The sequence below is a fragment of the Anser anser genome (assembly GCF_964211835.1).
Source record: "Anser anser genome assembly, chromosome: 14".
Lineage (NCBI taxonomy): Eukaryota > Metazoa > Chordata > Aves > Anseriformes > Anatidae > Anser > Anser anser.
In genome coordinates, this window is record NC_139735.1 from 5,068,606 (window position 1) to 5,092,438 (window position 23,833).

Consider the following 23,833-nt stretch of genomic DNA (forward strand, 5'->3'; position numbering starts at 1 on the left):
TGTGCAGAGGGAAAGGTGCTGGATGCACAAGGCTTCACGTGGGAGCCAGCAAGTCCTCGGTTCTGTGCTTGGCACTGCCACAGACCTGCTGTGGTCCAGCATTTCTCAACAGCTTTGTTTCCCAGTTGTCAGAGCGGCAGCAATGCTGTCATCTGGTAACCATAGCAGTCAGGCGCCCAGCTGCACACAGTGCCCTGACCCTGCCTCCCTGCCCAGCGCAGCTCAGGTGATGCCCTGGGGTGCTGGCTGGGTGCCACTGGGGAAGGCAGGCACGAGAGACGCATTTGCTTCTACTCAAGGCACTGCTTACTCTGTAGAGCGTCCCGGGCATTACCCAAACCACGAGTAAATAAAGCACCCAGCACTCTCTTAGGAAGGGACAGTGATCTCCACCAGCTCCTGGCAGTTCCAGTCACACCACCGGCAGAGGGGTTATATTCCTCTGCACCAGGAGCAGGGACCACAGTAGGTGTTGTGGGCTAAAAAAAACCACACTGTCACTAGTCTCCAAAATGCTTTGGAATGAAAACTGAGTCATTAGCATGATCATACCAGGTTACCAGATATCAAAGGCAGTGTTTTTAATCACGCAATAAATATGTCCTTTCTTATTTGCCATTTCAGTTCCCGTTAACAAGTTTATTAGAAAAAAAAAACATTTTCAGTAGGTCACAAATCACAAACTATTCTAGTGGAGATATTTTAGAATTCATACAACCTAATCTCAGGACACTCAAAAACCATTAAAATCAATCAGGAAATTATTAAAACATCAGAAGATCTGCAGATGGCAGCAATAATATTTTATGTTCTTCTGTGAGCACCCACGGAGGACCTGAACCTGGGAGAAAGGTGTGCAGCACAGCACTCTGGCCAAGACCTTGGTGCTGCGATTGGTGGTGGAGAGTGAACTGCAGTCTAAGGAGGAAACAGCAGGACTTTGTGTGGAAGTGGGGAGTTTTTTGGTATTTGCACGCCCTTGGATGTCTGTGCACAAAGTAACAAAGGGAAGAATGAAAAACATCAGGCAACTCAGATACTTTATGTATCTGTAAGAATGGATTTGAATTGTTAAAATTTCTCCCAAATTAATAAAATGGCTAATGATCAGCCATTTCAATAGCACCTTCAGGTTTTAGGGCTCAGAGGGAGTACCTTACAGATGGGGGAACCTCTTGACCTTCCTGGGACTAAGACTCGCATTTAATGAATAAGCAAGCTGAAAAGGTAAAGTGATGTGCCCCAAGATGCACAGGAACACTCTGATGTGTATCTTGCTTCCCAAGCATCTCTTAACCTATCAAACCCTGCCTCCTGCTGCAGTGATGATACAGCACGGGATGTGCTGCAGCAGTGCAGACGTTTTTTGGTTGTGTCTGGAATACTTAGCAGCTGATGGCTTAAAATAATATCTCTGACTGCAGAAGTTGGAAACCATTCCTACGTACCAGCTCCACATGTGTCAGCTGCTGAGCCAGAGTGTAAGGGTCACTGCAGACACTCAGGATTTCTCTCTGAATTGATGGCGGTTTACTTTTAAAGGCAACCAGCTTATCAGAGACAGCAGCACTGATCTTGACAATCCCTTCTTGCCCGTGGCTGAGGGTTGCAAGCTTCTGATTCAGGGTCTGCAAAAGTTGATTCATCTTTTTCCAGTAGGCCTGGAGAGACAGGGAGAGAAAGGAACATAAACCACCCACAGCATTTGACAAAGGTGTGTTTTTAAGCTGAATTTTGCCTTCTGCAAAATACTCCTAAGCCAGCAACAGGTTACCAGAATAATCAGTTGGCTTAATTACAGCTCTGTGCTCCGGACCGCAGCAACAGACTGCAGCCTAGAGAAGAGGCGAGCAGGGCTGGTGGGCTGGGCTGGCACCAACACTCACATATTGCTGCCAACACCAGTGCTGCTGGGATCAGAGAAGATGTAATGCTGCAACAGGAGTTATTCCAGCTTTCTGGAGCACTGCAGCATTTGGTACCCATCCTTTATGTCAGTGACATGTTGGCTGAAAACTACCTGTTCATAGTTCCTGGTCAACTCTAACTTACTGAGACGAAGAAATGTTTTTAAAGCTATTCTCTACAACCTTTTAAGCTGACAGCAGCAGAAGCACGCTGTTACTTGCTACCCAGATAAAGTGGTCTGAGCACTGCAAAGCTTTGAGTATTTAATATCCAAAATGTTAATTGCTACTGAAGGAAGCTCATATCGTATTCCAGGCATGGCCACGTGCTCAGCGGGATGATCATTACCAAGTTGTGCAGGTTGCTCTCAGAGCTGGAGCAGCTCTTTACAAAAAAAGAGTGGAGCTGCTGGCCATGGAGGATGGGCAGAAAGAGATTCAATTCTTCATGACTGACAGATGCAGACATTATAAAGCTGAGAGAACTGGTGGATGGGCTCTGAAGACGAGGATTAATTGTAAAAGTCCTTGGGCTAAAGCTTCACATGGAGGACAGGGTATACTTGTGCTGAGGTGTTCCTCTGCAGGAAGGCCTCATTTGCTTTCCCCGCCAGAGAAGTAGCACCAGGCGCAGGTGCTCGCTCCATTTCAGAGAGCAGTCACTTGGGGCAGCAGTTTTCAGGCTGGCCTGTTATCAGCTCCTCCGCCAGTACAAAGATGCACAGTGGAGAGATTCTCTGGCTGCTCATGTGTGGAATACCTCCTCTCCCTTCATCCCAGCAGATTTCAGTGATGTCAAGTTGCCAGTAACATCAGTTTGTAAAATGCCAGTGTGAAACCAGAGCTGGCACAGAGCCCTCTTGTGCTACATCTGTACTGTGCAGCAGATGTACACCTTGGCACCCTCCACGCAGTTTTTATTGTCACAACAGGGACTTGGCCCACGTGTGCCTTCCCGTGGAGGCCAACACACACCTCTGCCACAGCCCAGGCTGCACAAAGCCCAAGTGCGTGCTTGGGAAGTAGCCCTGAATCCCGTGGTTTAGAAACAGCCTTTGTCTTCTCCAGACTTCTGTAGACTGCAGGTAGCCTTCAATTTTCGGCACTGACTAGAGCTCATGTATTAGGTATCCAAAGTACCAGAAACTGGAGGCAGTATTCTCCTTGCTGACACAGGATCCCACCTGCACCCTGGAAGCAGTGTCTCCACAACATGCTTACTGCTGCCCTGTTCCCATTACGGTCTGAGGCTGGAAGCCTTCAGAACATCCCAAGTGCTTCAACTTCTGCTGCAATGCTTTGTAACGTGTACACAGTTCTAGCAGCAGGTTTCACATTGCTGAGGTACTTCTCGTTTCACACAAGGAAGATGTTCTTTCGAGCCAGGCTGGAGCACAGCCAGAGAAGCAGTATGTAGACAGGTTATTTTGCAAACCAGAGCTGCTAAGTCCAAAACAAAGCAAGTACCCAGAAGGCAGGAGGGACTCATCTTCAAGAACATCAACAGAGGTTTCATTCAGAAACAATCACAGAGGAGGAGTGAAAACTGAGTGAGGAAGATGTAAAAATAAATAAATGAAATAGTTTTTAGAAAATACAAAACATCTTTCACTTTTTATCTCTTCCTGATATACACCAGCTCCATGGAAAAGAGACTGCTGGTCTTCTTCATGTAATTCCCTACTCAAACAGATGGTCACTCGTTTGATTTACAAAGGCCATTCTGGGCCTGAACTACTGAATACCATCTAAATATTTCTCCAGCTTACATCCAGGTACGTTTGCAAAACTCAGAATAGCCTACCAAGGTCTATGAATAGAATACTATTTTTAGTGGAAAATCAACTAGTGACATATTTTGGCATTTTGTGAACATATTTGGTAATCGTGGAAATTAATTTCCGAAATCAAACTTTTCTAAAGCACTCAGCTAAAAAAAATTAGCTGAAAACCAGGTTTGCTTTCAAAAAGGAGTTTGGATGAGAAATCTTTGCTCAGCCATGTCTGTGCAGTATCAAATTCTTCACTGTTTGGATGAAAAGCCAAAAAGCAGCAGAATTGTTTGAAAGACATGAATATTTAGCAAGTCTTTCAATACACCATCACCACGAGATCTAGTTTCATCTAGTGTCATAGGGAATATAACACAAAAAATTTGATATAGGCAACAATAGACAAACATTTGGGTAAGCCAACCAGATAACATAACAAAATGAGAGAGTTAATGGACATAGAAAAGATTATTCATAAAAGAGAGCTCTTGAGAGACCCACCCTGAAACCTTTTCTGTGTATCAGGGGAGAAAAAAAATAAATAAAATTAAAAACTGCTTTTGCCCTTTTAAAAGTATTTCCTGCCTCCTTTAAACTATGTTCAGTAGGTGAAAACAACATTGCTCATTACCTTCAACGTGCTGATAATTACCTTGCCACCAAGTGACCCCCCATTGTACAGGAGCCGTGTGCGGGACTCTGTCAACCTATTTCACTTCATTGCCACATTAACAGTCAAAAGAAGCCTACTACTGTTTAATATTTAAAGAAAATGTTTCATTCTTTACTGGGAAAGTTACTCTGAAGACGGCAGGCCTCAGCAGGTGGCTTAGGAGCTCAAATTTTAATTAAAATTTCTAGCTCTAAATGCAAATCACAGCACTTACTAAGAAATGCTTCTCAGCATGGACACCTTCCTAAGCACATCACGGAGCCTCTGGACTACACAAAGGACAGAAGCGTACACTGCAGGGGAAAATCCTGCATTAACCTACATGGACTAGATGACCTCACAAATCTTTCAATCTTTAATTTCTCTCATCCGCAACGGGAACAACTTTTTTTCCCAAACAACTAATGGGCACCACCACTCTTTCGTGCTGCCCCTTAAAAAAAAGAAATTTGCATCTGCAGGATACGAGCTGTTCCTTAAATTAATTATTGATTTCGCTCAGGCATAATTACTTGCAATTATAGTTCCTAGTAGTATTTGAAAAACAATGATTTGAACCTAATCCAGTCTGAGGCCCCCCAGACCCAAGAACGTCATTGCTCATCTATGCATGCTCCAAAGCAAAGGTGTGCAGCATCTGCCCAGGTTAGGCAAATAAATGACTGCTTTGTACGCAGAAGGTTGGTTTGTACCATTTACTTCTCTTTACTGGGGCAGGTACTTAACACAAAGCAGCTGCCTTTTAAAATGGTTTTCTCTACACCCATAACACCCCTGCTGTCTGCCCCGTTGGCTGGTTCCTTCTTTCCAGTAGACATGATTTTGGTAGGTCTGTACAGTTCAGATGCTGGTGCCTTTCTTGGCGGTTGGCAGGAGCAAGTTCATTGCCTGTTTCCCTTGAAGAAGAATTTTGACTGCTCAGGTCAATGGAGTTGGGCCCCTCCCGGGAGCCCTTTTTGTTTCCTTCACCTCCAGAGAAGAGTCACGCAGCTTCCCCTTCCCACCCCGTCTCTCCCGCAGGCTGGTCCAGCCGAGCCGTGCCAGCCGAGAGCCACCCAAAAGTGCCAGCTGTGATGCCAGCCCAGCCCAAGAGCAGCTGTTTCCATTTCTCTTGTGTTTCATGTGGGTAGGAGGGTTCAATTTCATTTCCGTTTTCCTGCAACTCTGCTAATTCTTTCTCTTTTTCTCTCCACCCTCCCTCTTTTGCCCTAGTGGGTATCGTGCCTTTTGTTACACTGAATTGCACACATCTGTGGCCTGACCTTGATGCTGCCAATGGGACTGAGTCCTTCCACATCCCATGGTTAACCTAGAAGTAATTAGAAACTCTCCATGCGCTATTTGCTCTTATCCTTGTTATTTTCATGGACTTTGTGGTACTTTTAATGTTTCTGAATTAATTTATGGAGTTCGCCCACCTGAATTTGGAAGCAGGTCTCACAGATGCGCTGTTGACTGTGTCCTGCTCTGCCACACACAGCTCATGTAATCGAACACCGAGACCGTGTAACTACATAGACTGAATTTCTGCCCAGAGGGCAACAAACTGCTGTCTTCTGCCACTTTTATATGCCCAGAGAAGCTACATACCCATAACCATTTTTATTTTTTGTTAAAGGTAGGAACTGTCCCATGCAACCCCACCATGTCAGCAAAACAGACCGGATTCAACAGGAGCTACATTTTGGCCCACAGATCACGTGGACTTGGATGGGGATCCCAGTGGCATTAGTCTGCCATTCTGTGTCTGTCTACCTTCTGTCTGAGTGCCAGCTTTACCATATCAACCAGCTCAAGCACAGGGCCTGTGAACTCTTTCACACAGGACAGGAGTGTGCAAATTGAACCCTTGTTAGATTCACTGATGAAAAAGATGACAAAATGCAGATTGTTTCAAGACAGTTACCAGATTGAAGACACGTAAGGTAAGGAATGAAAAGTGTTTCCATTTTCACAACCACTCATTTTCTTAGAGATAGGAAGCCTTTATCAGGCACCTTTAAGCAACTGATCATCTTTTTTAGTTTCATAATGTCACTTGATGATGAGCTGCTTGTTCCACTCCACATTCACTAAATTAAACATCCTGAAGTGCTCCCTAAGCCATTGCTTGGGCAGGATGGTTGTTCTCAGGTCACGATACTTCACTCCTCTGCTAGACTATAATTTGGGAGATCACACCTCTGTTGCTATTTGAATTCTAAGCACCACTATCAGTCTATCCTATGTATCAGATCTTCTGTCTGTAAAACAGGAATATGCAGTAGATGAGTCCCATTGATTACTCTGATGTTTCCCTGTGTTACTAACACAGGAGTACCTACACCAAGAGACATGGCTTTCAGGGAAGCTACTACAGGTTTTAACCATTAGAGGAGAACAAAACTTGAAGAGTTCCAAGGCAGAGTTCCTAGAAAAGTGGCAAACATCAGGAGGAAAAGGAAGAACCGAGTGGGAAAATGAACTGAACACTTCCACACAATGTCACAAGTCAGCCGTCCTCACCTCATCACATGGGGCTATCCTGTGAATCATGTCTTTCAGATGGCCAATCATCCGCTCTTCCTGAAAGTCATATGGGAATGTTTCTGTCCACTCTGTCAGCAACTGTAAGATTTTGGGTCCGAATTTTCTGATCCGTGCCTGAAATGGAAACCAGAATGACGCATAGGGATTGAAATGGGTTTATGCATTAAAGTCCCAGCAAATACATATCTTACTGAATGTGGGGCCAGATTTTCAAAGAAGACACTTAAGAGTTGCACCTGCAAAATCTGCACACATGCAAACTAATGGTGTGTTGCACCAATGACACATTTTGGCATGCAAATATACCCGTACTTAGATGCATGCACAACAATCTGGTTTACATGCAGATTTAAGTATTCTGCACATGCAATTGGCCAGTTTGTAGTTGGCTGGACATTTTGTTGGTGCAACCTTTGTACCTTTTTTGAAAACAACTGGCTTTTTGGCTGATTTGAACCATGTGTTCTTCTCCCTTGAACTTACAACCCTCGTATGCATTTACCCTTTCCCCCCCCAAAATGATTATCACGTATCTCTTGACCAACAAAGTGGTGAGTCTTCTGCTTCTTTCTTTTCTGTGTGGATGGAAAAACTGCTTAGTGACCGGTGGCATATATAACATGAGAAAGAACAAATGGACAAAACACCAGGCCTTAGTAACTTTACCTGGACTACTGACAACGTTGCTCTCTTCCCACATGAGCTCAAGGTCATGATAGGATAAGGACACCCACTCACAGAACACACAGCTGGTGCCCACTTTGCTTTTGGTGTAGATTTATCTGAGGATGCAGCAGCAGGAACAGTCAGGATGATACAGAACAAGGAGGGAAATATGGGGAACAGCACAATTGGTGCCTTAGTATTATCTCAACAGACGGCCAGTGCAGCTGCTTCCAAAGCTTTCATCCTCCATTATCCAAGAACATGGGAAAAGGAAATTGCGTTAAACAACAAACTGCATCTTTATTTACAGAAAACACAGACCCAAACAAACAGCCTTCTTTTGCATCTTACGTACTGTAGCTAAAGTGTACCCTGTAATCAGGAAAAATTATACTCTTGAGCTCCCTGCTTTTCAACCAAGGTGGTTGAAACGCGTATTTCAGCTTTCCACCAACAACAGGTTTCAATGAACCACATCTCTAAAAATAACTGCTGTCAGCTAGCATTAAGCTCATGCTCAAAGACCAGCAGGTGGCTGCTAAAGGGAAAGCTTTATTGGAAACTACAAAGGTCTGGGGAGACATTTGCTCCAGCTGTATAAACTGCTATTACGAATGGAAGGAGAGGACGTGGTGCAAGTCAGAGGACATGGCTCAGGGGATGGGAGGTCACTGATGTGCAGTTTCAAAGTCAGCCCCACTCTCAGTAACACAAAATCAGCTGTCCCACCAACTGTGCGTTACTACAGGGATGTCCAAAATGCAGATTCACTTTAGGTAGGTTTGAGATCATAATAAGATAATGTTTCTCATTTCTTGCAAGGTTTAATGAGCAGTGAAACTTTGGAATGCTCACATTTTTAATCCTCCTGAATTTGCATCTGGCATAGCATCAGAGAACAGAATCCATCACACCTCAGAAAAACTGTTCTGGATGCTGCACCTCACACAGATATTTCCAACTCACACTGTATGTGCAACCTAAATACTAGACTTCTATGGAGTCTGGCTGATTGTACTGTGCAGTGAAGACATAGCTCCTGCTACTCATGCAACCAGTTCCTCAGGTTTGCACAGGCCAAAAGAAGGAGGTACACTCAGATGTTGGTGATTGAACACTGATGCTAAAAACATATTGTTTCAAAGCTGGGAAAGCTGATCCTGAGAATCATTCCAGAATTTCGGGTTCTTTTTTGGAAAATTACAACTGATGCACGTTCTTCTCCTCTCCACAGCACTCAAGATGCATCTCCTGCTCCAGGCAGTGTACTGGAGAGGTCTTCCATCATGCACTGAGGCTCTGAGTGCGATCCAGTGGGATCCACCTGTATCACAGTGCCCGTGGGACTGCAAGAGGATGCAAATGTGTTGGTATACACTGTACTGGTCTGCACAGTCGCTAGGGTAAAACAGGAGGAGCAGTGACGCACTAACAGCTTGGATTTGCTCATTCTGTCAGCTTGTCACAGCCTCACTACTGCTTCAGCTCGCTCCTGGTGTGCCAGACAGCGCCGCTCTGCAGCATGGCTGTGCAGACAATCTGTCAGTGCCGGCAGCGGGAGGTTAGCGGGTAGCTGCATGCTGTTACGTGGCGTTCACGGTGACAGGTAAGGCCAAAGGGAACTGTTACATACTGTACCAGAAGCAAGAAAGAAAAAGGTCAGACGCATTAAGTAAAAACGGGAGAGGGAGCAGTGTGCCGACATCTGCAATTGACAGTGTGTGAGGTTTATGTCCTACCTCCTGGCATCCTGCAGGCTTCAAAGCCTTAAAGAAGTTAGGAAGGAAAGTCACCTAGGAAGACTGAGACAGTGGGAAAGGGAAATTAGAAGAAGATCTGAAGTGACTAGTGGCTGGAGCACTGCTCTGGGACATGGGTACTAAGATGCCTCAATGTCAGGATCTCAGCAACAACCGTCACACTTATGAGAATGTTTCATTCAATCCGAAGGGAGGCAAAGCCACAAACCAGAGCCCCAGAACTCTGTTGAAAATGCCTCACATTTTTCTGATGTAAAGATGAACTAACCTTGTCCAGCACGGGGTCATCCAGCCGCTGCTGCTCAATGCACTTGTGACAAACTCGGGACAAAAGCTCATGGGGTTCGATGAAGAGTCTGGAACTCAGCAGGAATGTAAAGATATAGGCTTTCTGTGGGAGAAAGTCAAGCAGACCTGCTGTAAGCCAGCCACACAGTGGGTAATATTAGTCATAAAAGCCCGGAACTCCATGGTTTTATTTCCACTGGCACAGACAGAACACAGCTGTGTATCTAAAAGCCATCAATTCCTGGCCCCTTTAAGCAGAATTGGTTGCAGTGGGCACAGGAGGCAGCAGCATCTCCTACCTCCACGGCATCCATGTCCAAACTTTTCTTGCCCAAACCCTCTGCAAAGTTGCAACGAAGACTGTGTGTAGGTCACTCTGCAGGAGCTAGCCCAGGTATTGGATACAGCACCAGCAGGAATGCACAGAGACCACTGGAAGCTGATCGTGTAGACTCAGGCATCCCAGTGCTCAGAAACCCCCAGATGAATCACATTTTGTACTGCCCTGAAGGTCTCACTCTGCCTCCTTCAGGGAACATTTCATTTATTCTACTAACTCCCCAAAATACGTTTCTATCAGCTAAACTATACCACGTGCAGCCTCACATCGGTAAACCTGAGGGGAGCAGGCCTGTTGGATAAATCCTTGGATTATTTAAAGTATTTCTGCAGTGAAATTAAAATGTATGCATGAATCCTCAGTCATTTGCTTCCCAACCCGCCCTGGTGCCTGGATTATCTTCTTTCCCCCAGACCTAGCCATGCTCCTGAGCAGCGGGTGTAGTATTTCCTATCACACATTGCTTAATGAAAATCTCACAGACTAATCTGGCCATTACCTATTTTTATTGCCTTTCTGTTCTTCTTTAATTAACATGCTTCTTTATTACTTATTTTTAGCTGATCAGAAACTGAGCTGCGGGTAATTTAAAACACGCTGTCTGCTCTGCATTGATAACTTTAGTAGCTCTCTAAACTGCCCAGAAGTCAATGCTACTCCGGTGCTTTGAAATACAGGCCTTTCCACAGAGACATATTAGCACTTGAAAGTCTTCCAGTAAAATTCTGTTCTGAATTCCACTGAGTATGTGCAAAATCCAGTGAAGTCAATGGCTTTCAGGACCATAAACCTGCTCACAGTTTAAATCCTCACACTGCTGATGAGGAAACACCGAATATTCACTGATGGAGTGAGGCTTAGGGTCCAGATCCTGCTGTCCAGTGACTGCAAAGTCACTGTGTTCATAACCCCAGGTAAATTAAGAAGCCACCAGAAGCAGCGTTTCTGTTGTCACTGAGGGAACGCTTTGTATGTTCAGTGAAACCTGGATGACTTCAGCAGCTACTCAAATTCAGCTAATTTAATGCCAGTTCAGACTGGAAATTTTTTGCTTCAGTCTTCATCTAAAACGCTCTGGGATGCACTGCTATTTCTGAAGTGCTCCTACTGATAAATCACTAATTCATCATTGCCACAGCTTCTCCCCCTGCCCTGTTCTCTTACTTACAGGCAGCATCAGCTCTGGGAGCTACTTTTTCATGGAAACAAATGCAGAACAGTAAAACAGCATTCAAAGCAATTCATTAACATACCCAGCCTTTACATAAGCTCTCTTAATTCAAAATTGAACACATTTGCACTTTTGCATAAAGCTCTGCCCCAATTCATCAAAAATAAACTGGTTATTGTACTGTGAATGGCTTACTTCAGGGTAGTAATCAGTGGTAGGTATGAGATGCTGGATTAGAGCATCCAGAGATGCTGAGGTAAGGTTTCCATCCTGGAAGATCAGTCCTCCTTGTTCATCTTCTTTTGCAGTATGTAGATGAGGGCTGAAGCTGCATGGGGTAAACATACTGGTAGAAGTCAGCGTTTGGGGCATGCCTTCCTGCAAGAGAGAAAAGCTCACATCAGGCAAAGATCCGTCAGGTTCACAGCCACAACTGCCTTCAGGTTGCTTTGAAAACCAGAAGCCAATACTGAGAGCCTCCTGTTCACATCCTCTCTTCATTATATCACCTTTTAGAGTTGTCATTAGCAGATAACACCTGTGATGGGAAATACACAGGCAAATGTTTTGATTTACACCTTTGGATTTAGGGTAAGAGGGAGAAAAAAGGGGGTGCCAGCCTGGGTTTGCTCAGGAAGAGTTTTGTGAAATGCTCCGTGGCTCCCATGGGACAGGAGAGCCATCAGAGTGAGCAAGTGGTAGCAGCAGGAGCAGAAATCAATTGGAGGAGGACGGAAAAATAGAAAGAGTTGGAGAAACGGAGAATGTGGGAGGTGATAAAGAGATTAAAGGGCAAAGAAGAGAGAAGCGAGGAAGAGGAAGAAGGCAGACACCTGCACTATTTTTGGGGTCTGAAGCTAGTCAGCCCTAGATCTATACTTAGGTACTAAGTATATGCTTCAGAAAGATCCTGAGCAGTCATCAGCTTCACTAGAGCTGCAGAGTCCTCAGCACCTTTGAAAGGAGGCCAGGCAAACTCGCAGCACGTAGCCCAGTTTCAAGCTCCCTGTATTTCAGTTCTCTGGGCTGTCCAGGTTGCATTCTGGGCTCTGTCTCAATGTTGTGGCTTACAATGAGCTTTAAACGTTTCTTCTGTACAGCAAAGTAGTTTTGTTTCTGAATTGGTGCACGGAGAGGACAGATCTTGCCCTGAGGGCTTTAAAGCAGTTCCAGCTGTCTCCGAAAGCCCCCTCAAAGCTCTGCTCTCAGCTAGAGGCTGGGCTGCAGGACAGGGACTGGGAAAAGGACAGCGCACGCTCGCTCCCAGGTCAGCAAATGCATCATCCAGACCAAGGTTCTTTGAACACACAAACCCTCTGTGACCTGACAATTTGCTTCGAGATTTGATTTACCTCAACAGGAGGGAGGATGGGAAGAGATGACAAAAGGGAGGAGTCCTTGAGCCAATCTCTGCTCCCCTGAGCAGCTACAAAACATCTCCCAGGACCGCAGCTCTCCTTCCCGAGCATACCCTCTGCCTGCTGGAAGAGCAGGATCTGCGCCCTGTGGCCTGCAGGGCCAGCGCCCGCCTCCCACGCAGGGAGGCACAGGGCCACAGGCTGACGCTGCCTGCTGCGACGGCTCGTCCTGCCTGCTGGTGCTCGGCCCCAGGCACTCAGCAGATACACCTTTTTTTCCTGGCATCCTTCTCTGCCATTTCCTTCACCCTGCTCCACCTCGTTTTCTGCCTCTTTGCCATCCCACACGGCTTCCAAAGCTGCCCCACGGATCTGGCTTACAAACCTGAGCTGACGTTTCTCCCTCACGCTTACAGGGCGCGCTGTACCCCTGGCAGCCAGCTCAGCTTTAGTCCCACGCACGACATTTTGTAGTTACTCCTCCGAAGAGCCCCGCACGCAGAAGCACCTCTCGGCCCGGCACAGCCCAGCTACTCCCCCGGGCTCAGGCTGCTGGGAGTTGCCGGCCCAGAGCAATGCTGGCCGCCGAGGGGAAGGGCAGCGCCCGTAAGCCAGGCCGGGTGCGAAGCCCCGGGAGACGCCGGGAGCTGAGCCCCAGCACGGCGGGAGATCAGGCTGTACGAGCAGAACTGGGGTGGCTTCACCCTTCAAAGGAGGGACCGTTCCCCGAGAGCCGGTGGCGGGGTTACGGCATCGTCTGGGAGGCCGGGAGCAGGGCTGCCTCTGGGGTCTGCAGCCCGACCAAAGGGAAACAAACCCCTGCCTCGACTGCAAGGCAAACGAGATGGCGAGGATTTCGGTTTAAGGACCGTAATATCTAAACGGCATCCCAGGCAGAACGAAAGTTGAAGTATCCAGTTTTAATGATCGTGCAGATGTGCCTGTTAATAAGGCTTTGAGAGCAAGTAATTGCTGCTTTTTGTACACAGCTCAGACGCCGTGTAGTAAATGGGAGAGACTGCCAAATCCCATTTGTTACTTCTACCACGCTCCATGTTACATCTTGTTTCTATGGCAATAATCCCAAGAAAGATTACATGTCCGTATAGATCAAGAAATAAATCTTATGGACATATAGCTGTCCAGATGACAAAAAGAAAAAGTTAAAACAGCTGTGAACTTACAGGGCACATCCCGGCCTCGGTGTAAAACAAAACTCAAAGTAATGATTTATTCAGTGCAATCCCTCACTGTCAACGCCATTTTTTATTATCAAATAGAAACATATCTAAACAGGATATTGCCTGAACCTTTGCATCTCATTACATGAGAAATCTTGCTGAAATGCACAGTAATACTTTTTAAAAAGTTATCTTTTCTTTTTTTAACTGAATAAAACCAGCTGTACAAACGTTGCTGAGGCACCCTTCTTGGGTACTGTTAAGAAATTAAATTTCACTTCATACTGTGAAGTTCCTGCTCTGATCTCAAGTTTTCTGAGCTGGTGCCTGGCTGTCACCTCACTTGCCACTGAAGGGAGTGGCACTTCTGCCATAAATGACGTGCCTTTGTTGCAAACCTGAAGGCTTTAACTTCATGGCTTTTGGCTCACTGTTGTCTGACACTGTTACCCTCAGAGCAGGATGAAGACCAACTCTCCACAGACCAAAACCCCCTGCACTCCTCATCTTGGTAAGAACTAATGCTGGCATTCTGCAGACAGGAGTTTAGGACGGTGACTTTCCTGCTTGCGACACCTTGTTTCTTTTTCTCTTCCTGCAGCTTCCAAAATGGTCTTTCCAAAAGCTCTAAATAGAAATAAGATCTTGCTTTGAAACACTCCGAGTGTGGGACTGGCTGCAGTGGGCAGAAGACGGGGTTGTGCTGTCAATCACCTACAGAATACAGGAACAACGAGGGAAGCACTGAGAGAGGAAAATGAAGAAGCAAACAAGAACCTGAAGGAGATTCGCCTTACTGTACCAAGCGCCTTGTACCATGGAAAAGGTCGGTGGTAGAGGCAGAGCCAGCCCCTCTCGGGAGCACAGCGAGCGGCTGAAAGGCACCAAGCACAGGCTGCAGGAGGGAAATTCCTGCTGAACTAAGAGAAAATCCTCCCGAGTGCAGAGTGCAACTGGAACAGGGACCTGGGCAGGAGGATGTTCAGTCTCCATCCCGGGAGATTTTCAGAACTCAGACAGACAAGGCTCCAAGCACCCGGAGCAAAGTTTGCAGCTAATCCTGCTCGGAGTAGGGGCTTGGATGACAGACCACGAGGGTCCCTTCTGATCAACTTCTCTGTGATTCTGATACGTCTCTCTCAAACCAGTGCAGTATTTCCCCATTTCTTGGCTATATCGTAAGTAGGGAGAGAATATCACGTGGGGGAGTGAAAGCTTCCTTTTTAGTGTAAACCATAACAAGTAAAAATCTAGTCCAGATCATAAGATATTTGTAAAAAAAGTCCATGTTGGGTATAAAAACCTTTTTCTACTTTACCTGGAAATAACAGCCCAGAGGTGGCCCCAGATTCCACAGTATTTCAACACACTGATGAAAGCAGGTAGCCCACAGACACTTCTCACTACAAATTATGCTGTTCACACAAAACATTTAAGGACTTGATTCACTGTGCCAAAACAAGGAGCCAATCACCAGTGCCTGGGAGAGAAGCCACCCACAAACTCCACACCAATGTATATCTGCAAGTGTCTTAAAACCTCTGGAAAAGCAGCACCCACCTGGAAAACTGAGCAGGGCATGACTTGGAGAAAGGGCTGCCGAGCCACGCACTGAGCAGGGACCCAGCAAGCTGCAGGAAGCCTGCCTCTTCTTCCACTCACATTTCTCCAGGCTCAATTCAGACTGCAGCAGGAGAGGTCTGGTGTGCTGGCGGAGAGCTAAGAGGCTGACAGCTCGGCCTTCCTCCTGCTAGCTGGTGACCAAGGCAAGGCCACGAAGGTAAATACCTGACCAGTGGAGCTCCGCTGCAAGGCAAATACCCCAGCAGCATTCTTCAACTCCACTGCCTGCCATCACAAACGTCCCCGTAGCAAGTACAGTTAATGCTTACGTGGACACAAAATGTTCGGGAAACGTTTAATGTGTTTTTCAACAGCTTTGATGTGATAAGTGTTTTATCCTTTTATCAAAAACTTAATCATACTGTTTACTTTTGATCTCCATTTCATCTCTGCCTTCCATCTGCTCTGCTCCTCTCAAGGGGAAAACAAGAGCTGGGACCATGTGACAAACAGAGTGGGGCTGCAGACTTATCTTCCCACCCACTTAACTTCCAGATTAACAAAATAAATAAAACCCTTCCCACTTCAGGGATGAAAGGCACAAGCTTTTGAAGATCTCCCACCAGAATTACAGGAGCTAGAGAGGATGGTAAGGGAAGGTGTGGAGGCTGGGGCGTCCACCTGTGCCATCAGGGAGGCTTCGGTTTCGTTCCCTCTCCTGACCATGACAGCGGGGTCCTCCTCGCAAGGACGCAGGACACGTGAGGCAGCGCCCAGTGAGCACAGGCAGGCACTCACCAGGGTACAGGAGCCCCGAGGTCATGCATAACCTGGCAAGGCACAGACTTGAACAAATATCCCTAATCCAGAGCAAGGTGGAGTGGTTCTTATTCCCATCTGAACAAAGGTGGCAGATGTCTCGCATCCCGTCTCAGTCCTGCAGAAGTCTCTATCGAGCAAGCTGTCACCAAGAGCCAGAGAGTTCAAGGAAATGAAGATGGTACACATTGATTTTTTTGGGGAAAAAAAAAATAATAAAAAAAAACACTTCTGGGAGAATTTCTGGCCAGCTTTAGTAATCAAGCCTATTATCCAACCATTGCTGATATCTCCATGTGACACTGGAAGAGCTTTGCTGAAGGATTTTCTCTGCCTCAAAAGCATCAGCAACTGAGAGATGGAAGAGAGAATCACCGGAATCACAAGCAGCTACCACCTTCTCTAGGTGGATGTTGGTCCAAGTAACCCAATGGACGGCATGGGTCTGCAGCACAGAGCAGACATACAAACCTCCTTCAACGTTGAGCTGCAATACCACCAACCCCAGGTGCCGTTTGTTCTAACTCACACGCAGGTGAATCCTGTCCCCCCAGAAAGTCACTGCTGTGATGGACAAACGGTAGGATGGGAAACCAGAGCCAAAGTTGGTCTACTTCATGCTGCAGGTGGGAGAGGAACCAACTCCCAGTCTATTCAGCAGACTGAGGTCCAAGCTACAACCAGAGCTACCAGCCAGGTAGCCTGGAAACGACTTTAACCCCGAAGCTGAGACTCAGGCAGGTAACGACCGAAGCACAAACAGTCACACTGCGGGGCAGGTCGCACCACGAAGGTAGGTTTTGAGTCGTCCCCGTTGACAATTTCACAGGCAGCCTGAAGGCAGAACCCAGAGCCACGAGGCTCTGTCTGTCTGTAGATGCACTATTTGGCATGAAGACACTTTATCAATGATGGCTGAGAACGACAGACACCCAGCTTTAAAATTAGACTGGAGATGCTCTTGTAGGCTCATTATGCCAGCTTTCATGTTGTGCTAATTGTCAGATGTAAACACCAGCATTTATGTCTCAGGTGTAGAGCTCCCAATGCCTCCTTGCTGACAATCAGCTTAACTGTGGTGTTACAAACTTTGGGGGACTCCAACACGACGGGAACACATCCCCTGCTTTGTCCAGCCAAGCAGAGACTGTCTCCTACAAGTGCCCACATATCTACCTCCAAAGAAATGGTGATACCGCGGCATATTGCCAAACCAGGGCAGGGAGCAGTGTCAGCACGCCCATTAGGAGCTGGGGGAGCCAAAGATCAGGGCTTCTAACAAAAGCAGGGTTCTTCAGCAGCAGAGAAATCTAGGTTTTTAAAATGAGTCTTTCCTAGGGGAGCTCTGTAGGAAAATGAGCGTTTGTCCAAGTAGGTCTGCCTCGGATTACTGTAACAGAGCTTCAGAAACCCTTCTGCTGGACACCGGGAGGTGAATGAGATACAGCCTCTGTGCAAGGGTCTCACCTGCCTCACTACCTAATCACTGCTGTCATTCAAGCCCTACACACCGCTGGGCTCAGCAGAGACTTCAGTAACACATGTTCATTTTTCTTTACATTAATTTCAGTAATTTTCAAGCTATTCATCTTTGCAGACAAAAAAACAAACAACAAAAACAAAAAAAGACACTAAACTTTGGAAGATAATCACGGTGCGTTAAAATTCAGATTTTTTTTTCTATTTCTTTTGTAGGGAGCAAAGCAGCGGAAAGAGGAGAGAGAGGACTCTGATGTTTCAGAGAACAAAAGAAAAACCACCGCAAAGTAATTGCTTCCAGTTGTCAAGGCCATGGTTGTAAATATTTTTCCAGCAAGAGTACCTGGCATTAACAAACTCATAATGTATTTGATGCTGATGCAATTAGGAGGCTGGTAGCAGATGTAACTTTCTTTTCACCTTTTCAACAGTTCATAAAACATTCAATTTACAGTCCGCGAAGTTGTGAGATTGCAGAAAGCTCAACCTGTCAATCCCAATACTGCTGGAAATGGTTAAATGAGCAATATAATGAAGCTGCACAACTTACAAACACAAAAGAATCAGAATGGAAAAGAACCATGAGATAGAAAAGGTGGGGAAAGAACACTTAACTGCAGTATTCTCCCAACTCCATAGCAATGACTGCATTTGGACGCGGGCCGGCTCTCTCCCCTTTGCTTTCCATTCCTCGCACCGGCTGAGGCACTTTGCTGAGATTCCCATGAATGGGATCGCAAGAGCAGCAAGTGAATTTCAGGGCTTTGGTTTCTGGGTATCTAATCGGAATTAGATGACAATTCTATTTCCTCTGATCCCATCTGGTTCTCACCTCTTACTCATCTCCGCCCCCAGTCAGCTCCCTAGGGAATTCACCCCACAGCCCTCCCGTGCAGAGCCTCCTCTGGGTGCTGCGGATCAGGAGGCAAGCGCAAACCCTCCTAATCCAGATTTAAGGGGAAAACCCAAACCAAAATGCCCTCTGCTGTATAAAGCGGCTACAAACCTGCACACTGAACAATTCTCCTTGCGTTTCCACCTTCCCCATGGAAAGTGCTCTAACCAAGAGCACCCCAAGATTCGGCCCAGGAACAGGGCCTGGCACTTCCAAAACAGCACCGACATCGCCCCAGGAGCGGCCTGAACACACAGACAAGCCCCCAGGTCTCTGTCCTGTCCCTGCTGGCACTCGGACGAGGCACGGAGCCACGCTGCTCCGGGCAGGCACACGAAGCAAGCCAGCTCCTGCTTTGCAGCAGCCCTCCAAAACCAGAAAGGCCCAGCGCAAGCAGTGCTCGCAGCCTAACTCCATTCCCCTAAGGACACTGCAGGACGATCCAGCTCAAAACCCACAGAAATTACTGGGCTCTGCCTCTCACGTACTTACTCTGAGCTAGAACAAGAGCTTTTATTCTCCGAGATATGCACATAACTGCTTTCAAAGGCAGCCAAGAGGAGTGCGTGCCTACACCTACCAGCCGATTCTTTGCCATCGTCTCAGTGAGAGCGATCACAGCTCCTCTTGCACTCGAGGTTTACGAGAAACATCTTGCAGTCAAACTACTACAGTGGAAAAACCACTGCGCTAACCAATTACCTCCAAATGTGACAGACGTGGCTCTGAACGAGGCCCAATTTGTAGGTAAGGAGGAGACATTAAATCAATTACCAGCACAGGGCAAGCGAGAACAAGGTCACCTTGCTGACGGAATATTTCTGTTTATGCTCCTGTCCGAGTATTTTGCTCGATAGTGAAAAAGGAAAACCTGATTATCATGAATTTGGTAGACTGGGCTGAAGTAGAATGTAAATCAGAAATGAGGAGATTTATGGCCAATTAAATTGAACTCCAATCAAAATCTCATTCAGGCAACAGTTCCCTGGGGGCTTCAATTTGTTAGTGCCACATTTTTTTAATAACTTTCTTTTTCATGTAACATCAGCAATAATAAAAGCCCTTCAATAGCAAGCGGAGCAGCGAACCCGTTATTTATCTCATAATACCATCATCGCCTGGGATCAGAAAGCACTGCCAGCACGCGCCGCCATCGCTCGGGAACAACCCCCCGCAAAACTGCCCCAACGCAAAGCTTTTTTTCCTTAGTCTCAGAACAATTTCTCTTTTCATTAAATTGGTTCAAGCCTGAAGTATTTCTCCTGAGTAAGAGCGAGCTGGCACTAACCCTGGCACGAGACTGAACGCAGCCTCTGCTATCTCGGGCTGCCTGCACGGCGCAGCCGCTGTCCCGGTGCTACCTCTGCGGCGCGGGGCCCGTGGCGTATCTGTGCCTCGTCACTATCAGACTTTTAGTAAAGGAGAACTCCCATCAGGGTACTGCAGGTGCCCTTGACAGCATTCAAATGTATGCTACAGGCAGCAGTCTGGATTTCTCTCGCTTTAGGCAAGGAAATCCATTTTCTGCTCTAACCTGCCGCCTCTCCCCTAACGCCTCCCCCTGCCTGCCGAGTTCCTGGTTCCCTTGGACAATATGCAGATTATTCTGAGGTACAGGAGTTTTTTTTTTCCTTTAGGGAAAGGCTAACTAGAACATAAATGGAGTAAGGAAAATGAGAGTGCTTAGAGTGGGATCGAGTTACTATAGGTTTTGTTAAAGGCAGATTTGTAAAATTGCCCAGAGCGAAGTCCGAGCTCAGCCAGGCGTGGACAGCGAGGGAAATCCCGGAACAAAACCCTGCCGGCAGCGTTCCCAGAAACCACCGACAGCAACAGGAGCCTTTGGCTCATTTCAGTCACTGCTGATGGGCCACCACTGTGACTGCCTGGAAATCAGTCAACACTTGGTTCTCTTGCTTAGACAGAAGCGGTGAGGAGAGGAAGTTTTTTTAAGGATAACTAATAGCTGTCAGTCTGAAGGGTCGGGTGGTTTTGTAGGGCAGTCCGGGCTGCGGCATCATCAAAATCACGCTTAGAAAGGAGAAAGCTGCGTTGGGAATTGTATTTAATACCTCAGCCCAGGTGTGATGTTGTGACTGCCTGCAGACCTCAGCAGCTGCCTCCTCTCAGGAACTGCTCCTTCCAAACCAAACCTGGAGGAACCACAGAGGCTTGAAAGCAGCGTGGCAGAGTCCGGCCCCTGCAACACCGACAGCTTTGCATGAGCGAGGACGCCTCTCCCCATCTAAATGAATGCTGTCTCCACCGCATGCTGTCAGAATTACAATAGAAAGCCCGTAAATAAAACAAAAATGCAGACTTAAGTCCTCCTCTCATGACATCTTGGTGAGAACAGGCCCTGACAGGAATAAAAACCCTCCCACACTAAGCAAAGCGCTCCTGCTATTTATGCAGGAGGAAGAAGGAAAGCTGTATATCAAACAAATAATTACAAGAGCAGCTTTATCTGTCCCTGCTGATTACTCTCAGCTCGGTTTGATGATCCTGCCAGCGCTCCGCAGGTTGTTCAGAGAGGTGCGTGTCACAACATTTCACTCGCGGTTCTTTCATTTATTAGCACCTACTGCTACCTGTCTCCTAGTCAAAAATCTTAGCATACATTTAGAAATCGGTCTCCTGGAGCCTGTCAGGGAGGTTTAAAAACCTATAAATCATGTTTTATATGTACACATACACCCTCAGACAGACTTCGCATGCATATATGAATGCATAACGATGTATTTTGGGCACTGCACACGCATGCACACACATATATATGCACACACAGAGACACGCACACGTTTTTATATACGCACACCCCCACCCCCGTATGTAAATACAGCAATTCCAGTACCTCGCCTGTCACTGCTCTAGTTTGGGTAGGACATTTCATTTGATTTTTTTCTCCAAATTTGCTAAAATGTTTAATTTAAGAGGGTCTAATCTTTTTCACAGAAAGCGTCAATGTCTTCTGAGGAGCAACGTAAGCTCTGCCAGTCGCCGATGTCAATTTACCTCTGCTGTTAGTTGTATCTGAGCGATGCTCAGTTACCTGCTTAGCACAAACGCCTCGTGGATGTGTTCCTAGTGCCGCAGTTTGCCAGCACCCCCCAGATGGACGTTCCACCACGATGTGCCCTCCACGGCACACATCTCTGTGCTTGCTGTGCAGCACCCAGCCGGGCAGAGGGACAACCAAGCACTTGATTGAAGGTGCTCACAGTGCCCCATCCGCAGCTTGCCTTCAAAAGCCTCCCACTGGATCCAGGATGAGAAAACTGAGAGGTCAGAGCTGAGCCTGTCGCTGATGGAAACGGACACACGGGCTCCCAGCATCACTTGTTCTCCCAAATAACCCCTCAGCCATGGGCTGGGGAGGCACTGAAACCCCCAAGGACACTTGCACACGGGAATTCACCTGCCACCAGGGAACAGATGCAGAGCACCGGGGTTACGGCCAGCACCAGACTCTAGCTACGGATTTTGGTTATTTCATCCTAGCAGCCCTGGAGGACTCCAGGCTGACGAGCTGGTCCTTGTGCTGTATGGATGGCATATGGACGTGTCTCCATAAAAGAAACGAGCTCGTGAGCCTTCAGATATCCCCTTCTGGAGCACCATCTGCACCCACCGCCAGTCCCACCACCCGCTACCAGGGCGTGACCCAAGGAGCCGGGCACGGGCTGGCTCCCGGCACCTGCCTGCCCCTCGCCGCTTGCATGAGACAAAAAAGCAGCGACGTACTCCATAGCTGTCCCCAGATCTAAACACGTTCGTGCTGGAATACGCTCGGCCCACGCAAATTCAGCCTTCATCTGGGCAGCCAAGGAGTTTTTTACTGACGGATTTTCTCTGGCTGGCTTAAGTACTCGAGGAAAAAAAAAAAAAAGACACTGCTGTTATTTAGGATAACACAGTAAGTCTGCAGCTGGCAAACAAGTCCCCCAGCTTCAGAAAGCATTTCAACTGCAGTCCAAGCACCTCCTGCCCACCGGTGAGGATGCTGGGCTCCCATGTCCCGGGGAAGCGCCGTGCTCAGCCCCGACCACCTCTTCTCCAGCGGGCACGGGCAGGGGGAGTCAGGCGCCGAGCTGACTAATTGCTCATTAGCAGAAATCAGCTCCGCGAGACACTTCTGTGATCGCTGCTAAAAATCTGTCATTAAAAGGGAATGCGGGCATCAGTTCTTCGCTTCCCATCAAAGCACCAGCTAGGTGACGCCAGCTCCAGCAATCTGCTCTCGGAGAGCCGAGGGACGCGCCCGTGCGGAGCTGCCACCGGCCCCCCGGCTCCCCTGCCCACCCCTCGTGTCGGCCAGCACCAGATGCATGGGGCAATAGCAGTGCTGTTTGCTCTCAGCAGCAGCCTCCCTCTGCTCCCCAGCAGGTAGAGGCTAGTTCTTACCCTGGAGCACGGAATTTAAGGTCCGTCCAAAATCTGCCATTGTTTTTCTCAGCGCCCATATAAAAATTATAATCTTTGGGAACCAGCGAGCCTTTGTAGAGCTAAGCCGGGAAGCTTGGTGAAATGCACGTGTAGCGGAGGAGCTGACTTATAAGGGGATGAGATTTTTTTTTTTTCTTGGCATCATTCCACTGATTTTGGTAGTATAAAACCCAGGGGTGAATATAGTCCAAGACACACAAAAAACGAGCTAAATTCCGAACTGCATTTACTGACCTCGTAACTCTGCAGCAGTTGAAATGTGGGTTACAAAGCCAATTTCCATAAAGGCCATGTTCAGCTAACAGTGGGAGACTGTGCTGACTCGGGCTGTGTGAGCACGCCACCGAGATCTTTCCCACATAATCTACATTCATGCCATACTTTTCGGAAGTTCTCTAACGATGGTGCAAATCACGTCAAGCAGTAGACATGTGACCCACCAAAAGCGCAGAGCTTTTAAACTCATTATTCCAGTGACATAAGAAGCCACAAAACACTTTTTTTTTCTTCCCCTCGCTCTCCAAAACTGCAGAGTAGCAGCTTGCTTAGCTTATAGGCGCTGTGTGGCTATGCACGTGTACCCCCCATAGCACCTGAAGCAAAACATGCTATACAGGGGCAGGGTGAAGGTCCCAAGATTTGTCTCTGGGTAGGGCCCAGCATAAAAAGCTATATTCATTCACTCATTTTGCTTGTTCCTTGAGCAATAGCATGTTTTTCAAAACAGCAACCACAATTGTTACGAAATTGTGCTATTTTAATAATATGACAAACTACTTGATACAAAATTTGAATGAACACCAGAGTTGTTACCCTTTGGCTAAATGTCTCACCCTTACTTAATCTTCTAAGACTCCAGACCTGCACAGACAGAGACATACACAACAGGACTTTAAACACTGTAGGGGAATTTCTGGTAAAATTATGCATGTACAGATATGCAAATATATGTAGGATTTGCAAAACGAAGAGTCTAATGTCACCTG

At 47.0% G+C, this 23,833-nt stretch overlaps 1 protein-coding gene across 7 annotated transcripts in view; it reads right to left on the bottom strand.

The window, feature by feature from the left end:
* The window catches only part of RASGEF1C (RasGEF domain family member 1C), a gene marked incomplete at its 3' end in the record, with an annotated part of 81,142 nt that overhangs the window by 22,022 nt on the left and 35,287 nt on the right, over positions 1-23,833 (bottom strand). For 6 of the 7 annotated variants that reach the window (XM_083798361.1, XM_083798360.1, XM_083798357.1 and 3 more), the window contains 4 exons: positions 11,302-11,484; positions 9,576-9,698; positions 6,858-6,995; positions 1,449-1,661 (listed from right to left, as the gene is read on the bottom strand). In XM_083798361.1, coding sequence (XP_083654487.1) covers positions 1,449-1,661; positions 6,858-6,995; positions 9,576-9,698; positions 11,302-11,478 — 651 coding nt within the window. In that variant the 5' untranslated portion in view covers positions 11,479-11,484. Of the gene's footprint in view, positions 1-1,448; positions 1,662-6,857; positions 6,996-7,547; positions 9,548-9,575; positions 9,699-11,301; positions 11,485-23,833 lie in introns of those variants that run through there. The other variant, XM_083798363.1, reaches the window with a different exon arrangement.